Source organism: Oryzias latipes, chromosome 24 (genome assembly GCF_053564925.1).
Source record: "Oryzias latipes strain Hd-rR chromosome 24, Olatipes_Hd-rR_3.1".
NCBI lineage: Eukaryota > Metazoa > Chordata > Actinopteri > Beloniformes > Adrianichthyidae > Oryzias > Oryzias latipes.
In genome coordinates, this window is record NC_136260.1 from 11915776 (window position 1) to 11930550 (window position 14775).

Genomic DNA, 14775 nt, shown 5'->3' on the forward strand with positions numbered 1-14775 from the left:
TTATATACCCACATTTTTAAAATGGTTTAGCTGTATTATAATAAATTAATAATCAACAATGGAGTATTAAGGCCACCAAAAAAATAAAATAATAATAAAAATAAAATAAAAATGATAATAGAGTTATAAAATTATGAGAATAAAGTTGTACTTTACATCACCTAAATCCATCGAATTCTTCTCTTTTGAACAATTGCTTTCAGACCGGCGTTTCTTCTGCGTTGCTGTTCGTAGCAAATACTGATACGAACCTACAGCGCCCTTTAGTGGTTGTTAGTGGAAATGTAATGTACTCATAAGCCTAATTATTTATTTTTTTAAATCGCATGCAAGTCGCACTTGAGTAAAAATCGCACCCCCGGCTAAACTAGGCAAAGAAAAGGGACTCGTACTAAAAAAACAACAACAGTTTTTGTTTATTTTTCTTCTTTTAAGTTCTTCTGTTAGCCATATTCATCCATTGCGATACAGTAAGAAGTAATTTTTAAAAAATCAATGAAGTTTGAAAAATCTGCAAAAAAATTTCCCGCCAAAAGTGTTTTTGAGATTTCACGGGAGCAGCCATTTTGAAATAAGCAAGAAAAACCCTTCTACTGCCCCTAGTGGAATGACGATGAACTGAAAACATGGACTAAGTTATACACAATGCATTTTTAACCCTTGTGCTATCTTAGATGACCCCACCCTTACATTGACGTGTTCTCCCTACCATGACAAAGGTGGATAAAGGTGGAAAGGTTTCATGTAATCCATGGACACCAGTGAAGATCACAAATCATTGAAGAAAAAAGGTTCAGCGCACTGTCTAGTGGGTCTAGATGACCCAACTCCCAATGTTAAAATGCCTAGGATAGCACAAGGGTTAAGGAACGCTTGGATTAGACTAATGGGATAGGGGTCTCAGAAATGCATCTATCATATATGATATGAATGTATACATAGAGTTAAAATATTATAAATGTACGTCAAATATGAAATCTTACTGGTTTTTTAGGAGACCATGCCTCCTCCGTCGCACACAGCCTTCTCTGGTCACCATCTGCCCTTTGTTGGTTTCACCTACACAAGTAAATGGTGAGTCTTTACTCCTTGATCCAAAGCAATGCGAGAAGGTTTATAGAAGTTTTTCCTTATGGTTGTTTAAACCTGTTGCCTCAGTGGCTGTTCTTACTTTTTTCTGTTTTTCTTGCAGCACCTTTTCAGATCGGGGCTGTCTGCGGCAGCTCTCGGGGGAGCGGGGTCAGACGGGGGAGGACCAAGTGGACCTGGATGTGAAGCGCAGGCTGGAGGACAGCCTGGCCACTGAGGCCTACGAGAGGAGGATACGGCGGCTGGAGCAGGAGAAGACGGAGCTGAGCCGCAAGCTGCACGGTGGGGGTCATGGAAGCACTTCCTAAATGCATGTGCTCACAATGTTTGGCATCAACAAGTACGATTATTTACAACATTTTGTTACAGAGTCGACTCAAACGGTTCAGGCGCTCCAGCATCCGACCACAGAGAGCCCCCTCAGCTCCACCAAAGAGGTGGAGATAAGGAGCCTGAAAACTGAGATTGAAATCCTCAAGAAACAGATAGCAGGTTAGAATTTATCTGGTCCAACTATTTAACAATTAAATAACATTTTATATATGTGCAATTCTCTGACTTTTCCACGACATTTTTACTCAAATATGACATTTTCTCATATGCCAGAATCTGGCCAACTGGAGAAGAAGCTGGAGGATGTGACGTCAAGTCGCAGGGACCTGGAGGATTCATCTAAACACGTCAGGACTCTGGAGAAACAGCTGAAGAGCCTGACCCAGGAGAGGGACGAGATGCAGAAGGTGGAGGCACTTTCTTAACCATGGAAGCAAGAGAGGTGGAGGACGCGCCTGTAATGCTGCTCTTCTCTTTTTGGTGCTGTCCAGGACCTGGTGGAGGCCAGCGATAGGCTGAAGTCTCAGTCCAAGGAGCTGAAGGAAGCTCACAGCCAGAGGAAGCTTGCCATGCAGGAGTTTTCTGAGCTCAACTCGACACTAACAGACCTGCGGTACAGAAGCTTCCATTTTCCTCCAATCCAGCCTTTGAATTTCTGTGTTATTGATGGAATTCTGGTGAAGTTTTTCCTTTAAAACGATGCAAATTTCTCCTACAAAGACCAAGAAATGTTTCCACTGCTCAGTGTATGAAGCTGAACCTGAATCTGTCCTTACAGGTCTGCAAAGCAGCGCCTTGCTCGTCAGCTGCGTGACAAGGAGGAGGAGATGGAAACGCAGAGTCAAAAGGTTGAGGCTCTCCGCCTTGAGGTGCGAAAGGCTGAGAGGGCTAAGAAGGAGGTAGAGTAGAATCCCTGTGGTTGGTAGCACCTTCCTGCTCTTTCTTTCCTCTTAAGTTTAGATCTTTTTGGCTTTCTGTGTTGGTTTTGAGTATTGTAGATGTTTTTTTAGGGTGGTTTGTAGGACACAGATAGATGTTTGCAGCAGTTGCTGGAGTTTGTCTCAATCTGTCTTCAGGTCGAGGTGCTGGCAGAGGAGCATGCAGCCGAGGCTCAGAAGGAGAAGAAGATCAGGGAGCGGAATGAGCAGTACAGCAGGCAGCTGGAGGAGGAGCTGGAAGGCCTGAAGGTACAGGTCGCATCTCTGAAAGTTCCCTGATGGTGGATCACCAGCCTTGACTCTGTGACCTTCTGCTCAATCCAGTCAAAACAGTCTGGCTCCTCGGTCACGCCGGCCGCAGCAGACCAGACGCAGGAGGTGGGCCACCTGCGTGGAGAGATGGAGAGGAAGACGCTCTTGTACGAGGAGGAGCTGGCTCGAAGGGAGGCGCAGCACAGCACCGAGCTAAAGACCCTGCGGAAGGAGCTGAGAGACGCTGAGAGCCAGCAGCTGACCCTACAGAAGGAGATCCTGATGCTCAAAGACAAGCTGGACCAGGCTCGCCGCCGAAGGTACAGCGCCCGATCTCTTAGTCATGTGATCATGTCCAAGAAACATGTCTGACCAGCACCTTGTCCTGTAACTTTACAGTGATGACTCAGTGAGGTAATCACAGCTTTATTAAGGTGTTCTCCTCTGCCCAATATAGAAAAGTAGCTGAAAATTGTGTTTTTCTGTCCCTCGTACAGTTTTAAACTCTGAGTCGTGTCTTTTCTGTAGATAGCTCTGCTGTGTTTTTATTGTCTCCCAAAGACGTTTGCTTAGAAAATGAGGAAGCAAATATCTTAAAACAGAGCTACAAGTTATTGCCTTTTAAAAATGGATGAATATTTACATAAGTAAACAAAAACAAAACATACGTTTTACTTTTGGGGTTGAGGTTGTTCCTCTCAGGTTTGCACGCTTTAGCACCAGAGCTTTAGCTCCAGCGTCTCTTTCTCTTGACTTCTGACGACCACAGATTTCTAATGAACTCCGGCTGCTCTGCAGAAACTATGTCCTTGAAAATGGCGCATGTTTTTGGATTTTGGATAAAAATGTCATGATCATAATTAAAAGACCACTGGGAATGCTTTTAAAATAGATCTAAAGATGATCAGAGTGGGTCTTTAATCAAGTTCCTTCTGTTAAAACAGATTTCTTTTCAAACTAAGAAGTACAGTGGGAGTTCTGTAATCTCAGGCTCCTGGATTCCCAGCAGTCCATCTCACTTTTCTTAAAACGATTTTGATCGGCTTTTGTTTTTGTAGCCTTCCCTTCCTGCCCGCTCGTACCGACACATCGTTCTCTGCTTTCTGATGCATATTTCAACAGGACACTGGATCAGGTTCTAACTGCATCAAAGTGCTTCGACAAAAATGGGAACCCTTCAATTTCATTAACGATAAAGTGGAATACAATGCCGTTTTTAAAAAGTTCAAATTAGTTGTGTGTTTAGAAACCTCTGTTTTTCCAGTGACAGAAGAAAAGGGTCGGTTTGCACATTTTGTTTTCAAAAGTAAATACAAATGTGTTTTTCTTGCAGCATAATTGACCGAGAAGAGATTGAGATGGAGTACAAGCAAAAGTACGAGACAGAACGAGTTCTGCTCACAGAGGAGAACAAAAAGCTGTCCAATGATCTAGACAAGGTACCTTCTATGCGTCTGATAAAAATAAGATAATTTTTGCATGAACTGCAGTCATGAACAGGAACTCAACCTCTTAAATGTCGTGTAATGACACCTTAGATGACAGATTAACATTCATTTTTTATGGTTTCTCACATTTGCTCCTGTTCCTCCCTCAGCTGAGCAGAATGTTTGAGAAGGTGAGCAGCTCCCATCAGCATCTGGAGGACGAGATGAAGGAGCTGGCTGACAAAAAGGAGAGCGTGGCCCACTGGGAGGCGCAGATCACAGAAATCATCCAATGGTAAAATGCAGCATGGAGAACTCGACGTGCCGTCTCAAATGTTGCAAAGCAGCCTAGAAGCTGACAGACATCTTCACGCACACACGTGCGCGTGAGCGAGGTCCTTGTGGATCGAGTTCCTCCCTGCAGTAAAGGCGCGTTAGATCCTGCATACCTCTGAAGACACCCCCACCATCCGCCCTCGCCTCCTCTGTGATCATTTCACTGCAGCTGCTCGGTCCGCCTCTGTCAGACCAGCCCGCAGTCTTTACATGACGCACATACCGAACACACACACGCAAGGAAGCTATGCAAAACACAAATCCAGGACTCCAACCACAAAAACTTTTTTCCAAGATGCTTTTCCAAAGACACGACTAGCTCTACAGGGATTTTGTGTGTAATGTTGCCCTCTGGTGGCAGTATTCCAGTCCTGCAGTCAACGATGACTATAAAAAGCAAGACTCAAATGTTTTTAAAACTTTATAAACTTATATCAACCAGTAGTACATATATGTGTTGGTTGAACACATTGATTGTATATGAGAACTGTAATGAGTGACTGTTTTCCTCGTCTTTCAAACAGGAAGTGCCCGCTGTCTCTAAGAAGCCAGAATCCCATAGATCTATCACTCAGTCATGCTATTTGTTAGAATAATCATTCTTGCTTTTCTGCCTTTTTTTAAACATGTTTCCATTTTTCATACTTATTTTTTTTCAGTTATAGCTATAATCTAACCATTCAGATGCCTCAATAAAAGTATGTGGTCTCACGTCAAACATGTAAAACGTTTGACAGATTCAGTCTTTATAGTGGTAGGGGAGTAGACTCCCAACAAGCTCACTCCTGATTGGTCAGAGTGGTTTGCATAAAATAAACGCTGATTCAGACCAATTACTGCTTACTGACGATGTGTGGCTCCAACACGGCGACGTCCATACCGCAAAAAGATGGTGTTATTTTCTGAGTGGCATCACAGTAACTCGGTCCAGTTCTCTTAAACAGTCGATGGTTGAACTCCACCAGGGTTGGTGTTGGTTATGAATGATGTATAATAGTGGGTCATCAGAGAGAGTTTGATTCTTAATCCGTGTTTTTGACTGCAGGGTGAGTGATGAGAAGGACGCTCGGGGTTACCTTCAAGCTCTGGCCACTAAGATGACGGAGGAACTGGAGGGGCTGAAGAACACCAGCCTTGGAGCCAGAGCCACAGTAAAAACCCACTCTGGTTTTTAGAAAGAACGCTGCAGTGAAACCTTGGTCTAAATTCCCATCTTTTGTTTGTCTCTCAGGACATGCCATGGAAGATGCGGCGTTTGGCTAAGCTGGACATGTCGGCGCGGCTGGAGCTGCAGTCCGCTCTGGACGCCGAGATCAAAGCCAAACAAGCCATCCAGGACGAGCTGACCCAAGTCAAGGCCGACTGCTTTTCCACAGAGGGGTATGCGGCCTTCATCTTCCTAACTCAACTTGCAGTCAACCTGCTAACAAAAATATCTGTGATCCGCCAGAAAACTGCAGGACATGGAGAGTAAAAACAAGGAGCTTCTGGCTGAGATTGAACATCTGAAGAAGGAGACGGAGGAGCTGCGGCTCAGAAGAGGTATGCACGACTTCAGAACTAACTTCAGAAGTAGCTCCGTGTTGGTTAGTGCAGACACTTTCCCCACAGAGATTTTTCAGGAGGTTTGTCTGAGCGTTGAGGAACTAAAATCCTGAGCTGTTCTCAGGATTTTAGTCATGTGACTGCTTTTGTGGAGCGCCACCTTTGATGCTTTGTATTCTTTGCTCTGTGTCTTTAGGTGTCAAGCACCAGGATTCCCAGAATTCTTTCTTGGCTTTCCTTAACGCCCCCACCTCGGCCCTCGACCAGTTCGATGTGAGTTTCCTGCTGCCTGATCGACTAAAGCGGATATTATCTGCCTCATAAATCTGATTAGTCTGCTTTTGGTTTAGTCCAGTCTCTTTCATACTTGTGTTCACAAGAATGTTTCTTTATTTTCTTCTGGTTATGTCTTTTGTTTGCTTCTCTGGTACATCAGGACTCTTATTCCTCATCCTCCTCTTCTTTAATTGAGTTTTGGGAAGATGTAAGTTGATTTAGGGTAAAACATCCCCCTGTGACTGTAGCTGTAGCTCCTGTGTGTCAGTGAAAGCTTCAGGATTTGGACCAAACGTTGGAAATGAATCCCTAAAAGTGTCATAGTGACGTATTCTGACCCTTGTAAGCCCTGCCTCTTTCAGTTTGTGTTTTTCCATCGGCATCCGCCCTTCACTTCCTGTCCTTGGTGCCCCACTTTGTAGAGAAACTGATTTAAAGCAGCGATGAACAACCCAGGAAGCTCGTTTTTGGTCTTATTTATTGTTCTTGGGAGCCGCTGCCTGACGTAGTGACGTCCGGCATCCTCTCAGGTTTTCTCCTGTAGTCTGTGAAATCTGTGTCCACCTCTAACCTACACCTCTGTGTGTCTGCCGCTCTCCGCCTCTCTTCCTGAAGCGCTCGCCATCCGTCGGCCCGGGTAGCAAAGGCAGACGTGTAAGCACCACCACCACTGCACCACCGACACCGTTTTGTTTGTTATCCATCCAGAGCTCTCCTCTCATCATCACCTGGATTTTTGTGGCTGTCTGAATGCATGGCAGGAGCTCTGGAAAATCAAAAAAGGATTATAGCTTTCTTTGGAGATTTGTTTTTATGGGAAATAGTCATGCTTTTGTGAATGGCTGTGCATGGTTTCTGGGGTTGCTATGGTGACGGATTGGGTTAAGTTGGGATGAAAACGTGATTGTCTTTCTGTGAGCTTTACACGCTCAACCTTTTCCTGATGTTTGCTCCTCCTTTTCCTCAGGTGGACTCTGTGGACAACTTCACCCCGTCCAACACGCCGTCCCGGGACGACGACCCCAAGTCCCACATCAAGTCCCGCTCCCGCTCGCCCTCCATGGCCAGTGACATGGAGCCCATAGAGGTCAGACGACGGACGGGCTGCTGGCAGCTAAATGTCTGCTTTAGAGGAAGTGTTGACATTCTTAAAAAAACAAGATCAGCAGAAAGTCTTCTGCTGATCTTGTTGTGCAGATCATTCATTTTGGATTTGGAGTAATGAAGTTATGGAGAAATGTTTGGAACGAAGCAGAACAAGACTGCTGCTCAGTCTGGGAATGTGCAACAAATTCAAATTGTTTTAGAATTTCATGTGAAAAAGTCAGAATGTTTTAAACTTTACATCGACAAAGAACAGTTTCAGTCAATTTAGTAGAATTTTATTTATGCATTTATTTAGTTGAAATCCTTCTTAAGCTTTTTATTCACTGCTAGCTTACTGTCAGAATTTGGGTTCTCAGTTTTCTCTCTTGTTGGGTCAACTTAGATCAACCATGAGGGTCTTCTGGTTGAAGTACAAAAGGTTTCTCATTTGCAAAAGTAACATTTTTCAGATTATACAACCCACCAAGCAAAACAAAACGGATACGTTTCAACTCATTCATAAACAGTGAATCCACCACCAGGCTCCTAACTACAGTACCCATAATGCTCCAGCATTCTGTCAAGCAGTGCAGCTTCCTAGTTTTTACCAGTCAAACATTTTGAATTTTGTGTACTACTGATAATCAATTTGATGCCATAAAGCAGAATTTATACACCGATTCACCGGAAATCGGTGCTAAAAACAACCTTTTATGTGTATGATAATAGTAACTTTAGCATAGATGCAAGTCTGTGTTTTGTTTTTCTGACGGGTGAAGTTGGACTTCCTGAAGGTTTTTGTCAGTGAGAAATCAACCCCTATGTCTCTTTAAGTGTTGGAGGTTGCAGACCCCTGTTAACCTTCATATCTGCAGCCTGATTTAAAGCAGATCAGGCAGAAAGATCTAACAAATAAAGACTGTTTTAAGGATAAATAAATATGTGGGAAGAGTTTAAAAAACAAACGCTGCTCTTCAGAGGCTCAGCCAGTCCGGTTTTCTACCAAAGTCTGCTGTAGTCACTGTTTATTAGCTCTTTATTACTTAGAGGAGGCTAATTAATAACTGAAGCCACCAGATCCAGGTGATGAGGAGCAGGAAGGAGAAGGTTAAGCAGAGAACAGCGCTCTGACAGGATCCCCTGTTAGAAGATTTAGTTCTTTTTACCTAGAATCTAACATCTGTGTTATAAACCAACTAACTTTGTTTCTGCAGCTGATCGACCATCAGCCCCGCTCGGTGCAGACCCCCACCATGCGCTCGGGGGGTTATGGCAGCATGGGCCGCTGCTCGCCGAAGGTCAGCTTTCCTCCAAAACGCCGCTCTTTATTCGCGTCAGTCCCGATCGTGTGTGAGAGCGGTGTTTGTCGTTTACAGCCCAAAGCACATCAGTTTGTGGTGAAGTCCTTCAGCGCCCCTACCAAGTGTAACCAGTGCACCTCACTCATGGTGGGGCTCATTCGACAAGGCTGCATGTGTGAAGGTAGGAGGAAGAGGAGCCACCATTTAAAGATCTTCATTCTGGGTGCAGAAAAACTAAACACCGTTTTGTGTTTTCTTGTGTTTCAGTGTGTAACTTCTCCTGTCATGTGACCTGTGCGGACAAAGCTCCGGCCGTGTGTCCCGTCCCCCAGGATCAGACTAAGGGTTCGCTGGGGATCGACCCCCAAAGGGGCATCGGTACCGCCTATGAAGGCTACGTCAGGGTGAGAGATCCTTGGCCAAAGTGGGCGTGGCTTTGCTGTTGGCCCTTCGCACAGGTGTTACTTCTGCGTGTGTGTTCCAGGTGCCCAAACCCACCGGGGTGAAGAAGGGCTGGCAGAGGGCGATGGCTGTAGTCTGTGACTTCAAGCTCTTCCTCTACGAGCTGGGAGAAGGAAAAGCCGCACAGCCGAGCGTCATCGTCAGCCAAGTCATCGATATGAGGTCCGTCTGCTCTCCTAAATCCTTCCACCGCTTCTTTTTATTTACAATTTTTTTTAAACAAGCTCCTTCCTTTTCAGAGATGAAGAGTTCTCCGTCAGCTCCGTCTTAGCCTCAGACGTCATCCATGCCAGCCGCAAAGACATTCCCTGTATCTTCAGAGTGAGTTCTGCAGCAGTGGCCGCGTTGGCGCCTGCAGGCAGCGGCCATGCAGATCCTCGATGACCATCTCCATGCTTTCCCCTCAGGTGACGGCCTCCCACCTGTCCGCCTCCAGCAGCCAAAAGACCTCCATCCTGATGCTGGCGGACAGCGACCAGGAGAGAAACAAGTGGGTGGGGCTCCTCGGTGAGCTCCACCGCATCCTCAAGAAAAACAAGCTGAAGGACCGCTTTGTCTACGTCCCGAAGGAGGCGTACGACAGCACGCTGCCGCTCATCAAGGGCACCCAGTCTGCTGCCATCATAGGTGGGTCATGTCAGCATTTTGGGCGTCTTAAAAGTCCCGAAATGTCCTCTATGTTTACTAATAAAATGAGTCTGTCCCCTCAGATCACGAACGTGTGGCGCTGGGCAATGAGGAAGGCCTTTTTGTCATCCATGTTACCAAAGATGGTACGACCCACCAGAACGTCTGGACGCAGATGTTTTCCTCCACGCAAATAAATAACTTTTCATCTCTTTCCTCAGAAATCATCCGGGTGGGCGACAACAAAAAGGTTTACCAGATTGACCCCATCCCCCAGGAGCACCTGCTAGCGGTCATCTCAGGCAAGAACCGCCACGTCCGCCTCGTCCCCATAATGGCGCTGGACGGACGTGAGACCGATTGCCAGAAGCTAGTTGAAACTAAGGGCTGCCAGAGGATCGCGTCCGGTCCAGTCCGAAACGGCTCGCTCATGTGCCTTTGTGTGGCCATGAAGACTAAAATCATCTGTTATGAGGTGAGAAAGAGCCACCGCCACTACGAAGCATCTAAGAAAGCAAACAACCTTAAAGGCGGGGCTTCTTTCCATCTTTCAGGTGAATAGGAGCAAAGCCCATTACCGCCGTCTGCGAGACGTTCAAGCTCCTGCTGCGATTCAGTGGATGGGTCTGTTTGGAGATCGCCTTTATGTGGGGTACCAGTCGGGCTTCGTGCGCTACAGGTACACAGCAGACGTCCAGCAGACAGACGACCATCCCACCGCAGAAACTGAACGTCTGGTTTTTGACAGCATCCCTGACAACATGGCCATGGTGAGCCTCCTCCACCCCGAGGACCACACGCTGGCCTTCATCCCACAGCAGAACCTGGAGGCGCTGTGCGCCGTGGAGATCTCCAGCAAAGAGCTGCTGCTCTGCTTCAGCTCCATCGGGGTGTACGTGGACTCACACGGCCACCGCTCACGCCAGCAGGAGCTCATGTGGCCGGCCACGCCCAACGCTGCCTGTGAGTCTCTGACTGACGCACTTCAGTGATGTCATCAACTGAAATAAATAAGTAAATAAAATTATTGTTTTGATTAGGCTACAACGCCCCCTACCTGTCAGTGTACAGCGAGAACGCCGTGGACGTGTTTGACGTCAACACCATGGAGTGGATCCAGACCATTCCTCTCAAGAAGGTCAGGAGAGCACAGCATGTGACTCTTTGCCGCCACCTGGTGGACAGCACAGGAATTGTTTTTTAATACATTTTTTTTGGCTGTCACATAAAAAACAATATTTAATGCTACATGTGCTCCCTCTGTAGGTACGACCTCTGAATGTGGACGGCTCTCTGAACCTGCTGGGCCTGGAAACTGTGCGCCTCATCTACTTCAGAAACAAGATGGCCGGTAAGACTCTGTGCCGGTCTGGTGCTACAGGAAAAAAGAAAGCTGCTGAACTGATGAAAAGGTCGAGATGCAGCAGAGATGTGATGAAAATCAGTCTGTTGCCTAGCAACGGCGTTTCCGAGCTTGTGGTCAGAAGCATTTCGTCAGCGTTCCCTTTGTAAACGTGGCGGTCTTTCAGAGGGCGATGAGCTGGTCGTCCCGGAGACGTCAGACCAGAGCAGGAAGCAGATGGTGCGCAGCAACAACAACAAGAGGAGATTCTCGTTCCGAGTGCCTGAAGAGGAGCGCCTTCAACAGAGAAGGTGGGGGCCCTGAGTGCGCTCCGCTATTGACTCGCTGTGAGGAGTTTGTCCTTCATTTCTTTGTTCCTCCGTCCAGAGAGATGCTGCGAGACCCAGAGATGAGGAACAAACTGATCTCCAACCCCACCAACTTCAACCACGTGGCCCACATGGGACCAGGAGACGGGATCCAGATCCTCAAAGACCTGCCCATGGTACACAAACACACTCCTCCTGCTACCTCCACCCTCCACCCACACAGGCTGCATCTACAGGTGCAGCCTCCTACGTAGCGACACCATCTTTCTGTTTGTGAGCATGCTCTGTAGCCGTGCACCCTCCTCACTGCTCTCCCCCACACTGCACTCTATGTTCTCCCACCGCCTGCGTCTAAACCAGAACCTCCGTCTTCAGGAGAGCCGCGCAGGATTCAGCGGCTCCGCCAGCATCGCCTCCATCACCAAGAACCGGGGGGAGCCGGGCCGCTCTATGAGCGCCAGCAGCGGACTGGGCATACGTGAGTGAATGCAGCTCTTGGTGTCACCGCCACGCTCCTCTGTGTACAAACCGGCTCTCTGCTCCTCTCTCCTCTTCTCTGCTCAGGCCCGTCCTCCCAGAACGGCAGCGCTCTGCGGCGGGAGCTGTCGGGAGGAAGCTATGGGTCCAAACGGCAGACCATGACGTCTCCCTCGGAGAGCTCCCTGTCCTCTGGAGGAGGGATGGACTGCATCGACGCTCCTCTCTCGCAGTTCGACAAGGAGGTGAGTGGAGGCTTGTGCGGTTAACTCCAGACTTCTTTGGGTTTAACATGCAAGGATCTGAAGGAGTTCAAAGTTTGATGTAGAGTTTAGTGTCCACCCAGCATCAGCCTAGCAACATCTGTGTCCCCCCAACCACCACAACGCCTCAATAAACAGTTGTTTCTTTGGAAACAAGGCCTCCCAACTCCCATCAGCCCTAAACAAGCCCCCCCTTCATCCCATCGCTGGCTCTCATCTTGCTGCTTCGGGTCAGAGTAGTTCTCCTTCATGGATCACCTGAACCTGCATCAGTTATGAGGCGGTAGAAGCTGACGGTCGACCCCCTCCCCCCACCTACCTGGACCTGCTTGTGCTGTGCCCCCATCCCCATCAGCTTTGGCTCATGTCCCTCCCCAGCATGTGGTCTGTGGGCTGGGCGCTGAGTGTGAACTCTCCTCTGCAGTGGCAGGCGGTCTCCCCGTCGGAGAAGACCCCCGATCTGAAAAGGGCTTTAAGGACCCTGCTTAGTAAGATGAAGGTAACGTGTGCAGCCAGACACACACGCACACACACAGGAACACGCAGTGTTTGCCGTGAGAGCACAGACATGCCCCACCCCCTCCCCGCCGCATCGGTCAGCCTCATCATGATCTCTGGCTGCTGATTGAACAAAGCTTCACATCGCAGCCAATCACGACGCCCGCCTGCCTTCATGCCCCTCCCAGACAGGAAGAGTCCATCTGAGAACCAGCAGGAGTGATTGTGAATGAAACTGGTTGGAATAAAGTTTGCATGTTTTGAACCAGTTTGTTAAAGTGATGACTGAAAAGGGTGGGGGTGGGGGGTGGATCACAAACCATTCATGAATCTTTTCATCTGATGACGTCACCAATCGGGAGATTCATGTGTCCTTGAACGCAGCACTGGCAGCTTTCACCCCCCCGCATGATGGATCTCTGGGTAGTCTAGCTGTTTGCCCGCCGCCGACAGCCAGGGGGGGCGGGGGGATTATTTATTTTACTCACACTCTCCTAAACTTCTTCTCCTCTTCTTCCTCAGGACTCGGACTCCCCCCGTCATTCCACGGCCTCCAACAGCTCCACCTTCAGCAGCCCCCCCAGCCCGGCGTCCCCACACAAGACCAAGTCCCTCTCCCTGGAGAGCACGGACAGAACGGGGTGGGACACATGAGCCCCCCGCCTTTCCCCCAACCCCCTCACCCCACCCATCCAGCCCAGCAGCTCAGGACTCCAACCCCCACCCCCCACAGAACTGCACCTTCCACCTCCTTCCTGCTCCACATAAACACGTTCTTCCATGAGTGACGAACACGGCGAGCGTGACGTTTCTTTGAGGGAGGGGTCGTTGTAAAGTAGAGATGTTGCCCCCCCCTCCCCGATGCAAAAGAAGAGGATTTGTACTTGTACATAGGACCGGCATTCGGGGCTTCGGGGGACACTTTTAATTTATTTCCCAGATGGGGAGGCAGAAAGGTGGAGTTCCGCCCCCTCCCCCTGACTTCCTTCAGCCGCTTTTTTGGGGTGCAGCAAAAGAAAAAAAGTGTTTCAAAAAAAACAAAAAGATTTTTATTTGTTTTTTTGCTCATAAGTGCAGTGACTTAATATTTTTAATTTTCTCCGTCAAACTGACATCACAGCTCTGCTCGGCCGTGGGGGGGTCGCCGTCCTACGTCGTAGCGTTCTACTATGCTGTACAACCAAACCCACACACTCCTCCCATCACCAGTGTACATAGGTTCAAAGTAGAGAGTAATATATGATAAGGAAAATACTATAGAAAGCGACACGATGAATCTTTCTGTTTTTGGAGATTTTCTTTTCAGACACAAAAGCCATTTTTAACCACTTGTGTGTGTGTGTGTTTTTTTTCTTTTTCTAAAGATGTTTTTTTTTTTATTTCTCCTCCCTGAAGTCTTGTTTGAAAGAAGCTCCGCCTCCTTTTTGTGCCGATCCCTACAGGAAATCTAGATGCTAAAACCAGAATGTAAAACAGTGGATGGAAGCAGAAGCAGAGTCACCAAACCTCTTCATCCTGATCAGACGTGGAAGCAGAATGGATGATGGTAGCATCAGGGGGGAAAAGCACATTCTTCTACACCCAGACCTGCTTCATTCCTCTATTACCAACAATAAGGGAAGCAACTGTAAACCCATTCCAATTGGTGCTTTTTTAAATGGATTTCTAAGCTGATTTTTACTCCAAACAAAAGCGACTTTTACCCCCTCGGCTTTCCTGATGTCCAGAGGAGCTTGGAGTGCGAGGGCCTTGAAGCTGGCTGTGATGAAGGGCGACGGCTGAAGTGCCACAAGATCTAAACTTCAAACGCCTTTACATTTCAGTGAGGTCTTATCTACAGTAACCTTCTATATTGTTTTTGCTCTTTCATATCACTACACCTATGGTTTTTTTTAGGATTGCTTTGTAATAATTTGTACAGTTTTGCATGTTATAGATGTAATCATCGTTTTATTCGGTTTTACTTCATGGAAGTTTTGGGCGTTTTCGTTATTTTTTTGTTTTTGTTTTTTTTTGAGGATAACCCACTACAGGCAATGTAGATTCTTTTGCACAAAAATTATTTAAGGTGTAAGGTCAAAACAAACAAAAAAAAACAATGTATGAAACTGGTTGCCACGGCGATGTGGAGAACTCATATTAACCATACTCCGGTGTATTTCAATAAAGCGGAGGGCTGTTACAAACATGACGC

The 14775-nt window shown here is 47.3% G+C and overlaps 1 protein-coding gene across 10 annotated transcripts in view; it reads left to right on the plus strand.

Moving 5' to 3' along the window:
• The window catches only part of cdc42bpab (CDC42 binding protein kinase alpha (DMPK-like) b), a 64422-nt gene extending 49650 nt beyond the window's left edge, over positions 1-14772 (plus strand). For 2 of the 10 annotated variants that reach the window (XM_078942707.1, XM_023953169.2), the window contains 34 exons: positions 995-1074; positions 1193-1371; positions 1459-1581; positions 1696-1829; positions 1914-2035; positions 2201-2321; positions 2499-2609; positions 2685-2932; positions 3946-4051; positions 4210-4334; positions 5421-5526; positions 5607-5755; positions 5826-5917; positions 6117-6193; positions 6812-6850; positions 7164-7283; positions 8497-8580; positions 8659-8764; positions 8851-8987; positions 9068-9207; positions 9285-9366; positions 9453-9672; positions 9756-9818; positions 9894-10147; positions 10227-10351; positions 10421-10635; positions 10713-10810; positions 10939-11023; positions 11202-11325; positions 11402-11519; positions 11704-11821; positions 11908-12065; positions 12508-12582; positions 13104-14772. In XM_078942707.1, coding sequence (XP_078798833.1) covers positions 995-1074; positions 1193-1371; positions 1459-1581; positions 1696-1829; positions 1914-2035; positions 2201-2321; positions 2499-2609; positions 2685-2932; positions 3946-4051; positions 4210-4334; positions 5421-5526; positions 5607-5755; positions 5826-5917; positions 6117-6193; positions 6812-6850; positions 7164-7283; positions 8497-8580; positions 8659-8764; positions 8851-8987; positions 9068-9207; positions 9285-9366; positions 9453-9672; positions 9756-9818; positions 9894-10147; positions 10227-10351; positions 10421-10635; positions 10713-10810; positions 10939-11023; positions 11202-11325; positions 11402-11519; positions 11704-11821; positions 11908-12065; positions 12508-12582; positions 13104-13235 — 4266 coding nt within the window. In that variant the 3' untranslated portion in view covers positions 13236-14772. The remainder of the gene's footprint in view (positions 1-994; positions 1075-1192; positions 1372-1458; positions 1582-1695; positions 1830-1913; positions 2036-2200; positions 2322-2498; positions 2610-2684; positions 2933-3945; positions 4052-4209; positions 4335-5420; positions 5527-5606; positions 5756-5825; positions 5918-6116; positions 6194-6811; positions 6851-7163; positions 7284-8496; positions 8581-8658; positions 8765-8850; positions 8988-9067; positions 9208-9284; positions 9367-9452; positions 9673-9755; positions 9819-9893; positions 10148-10226; positions 10352-10420; positions 10636-10712; positions 10811-10938; positions 11024-11201; positions 11326-11401; positions 11520-11703; positions 11822-11907; positions 12066-12507; positions 12583-13103) is intronic. The other 8 variants (XM_078942710.1, XM_078942709.1, XM_023953170.2 and 5 more) reach the window with 7 other exon arrangements.
• The last annotated feature ends 3 nt before the right edge of the window (positions 14773-14775 follow it).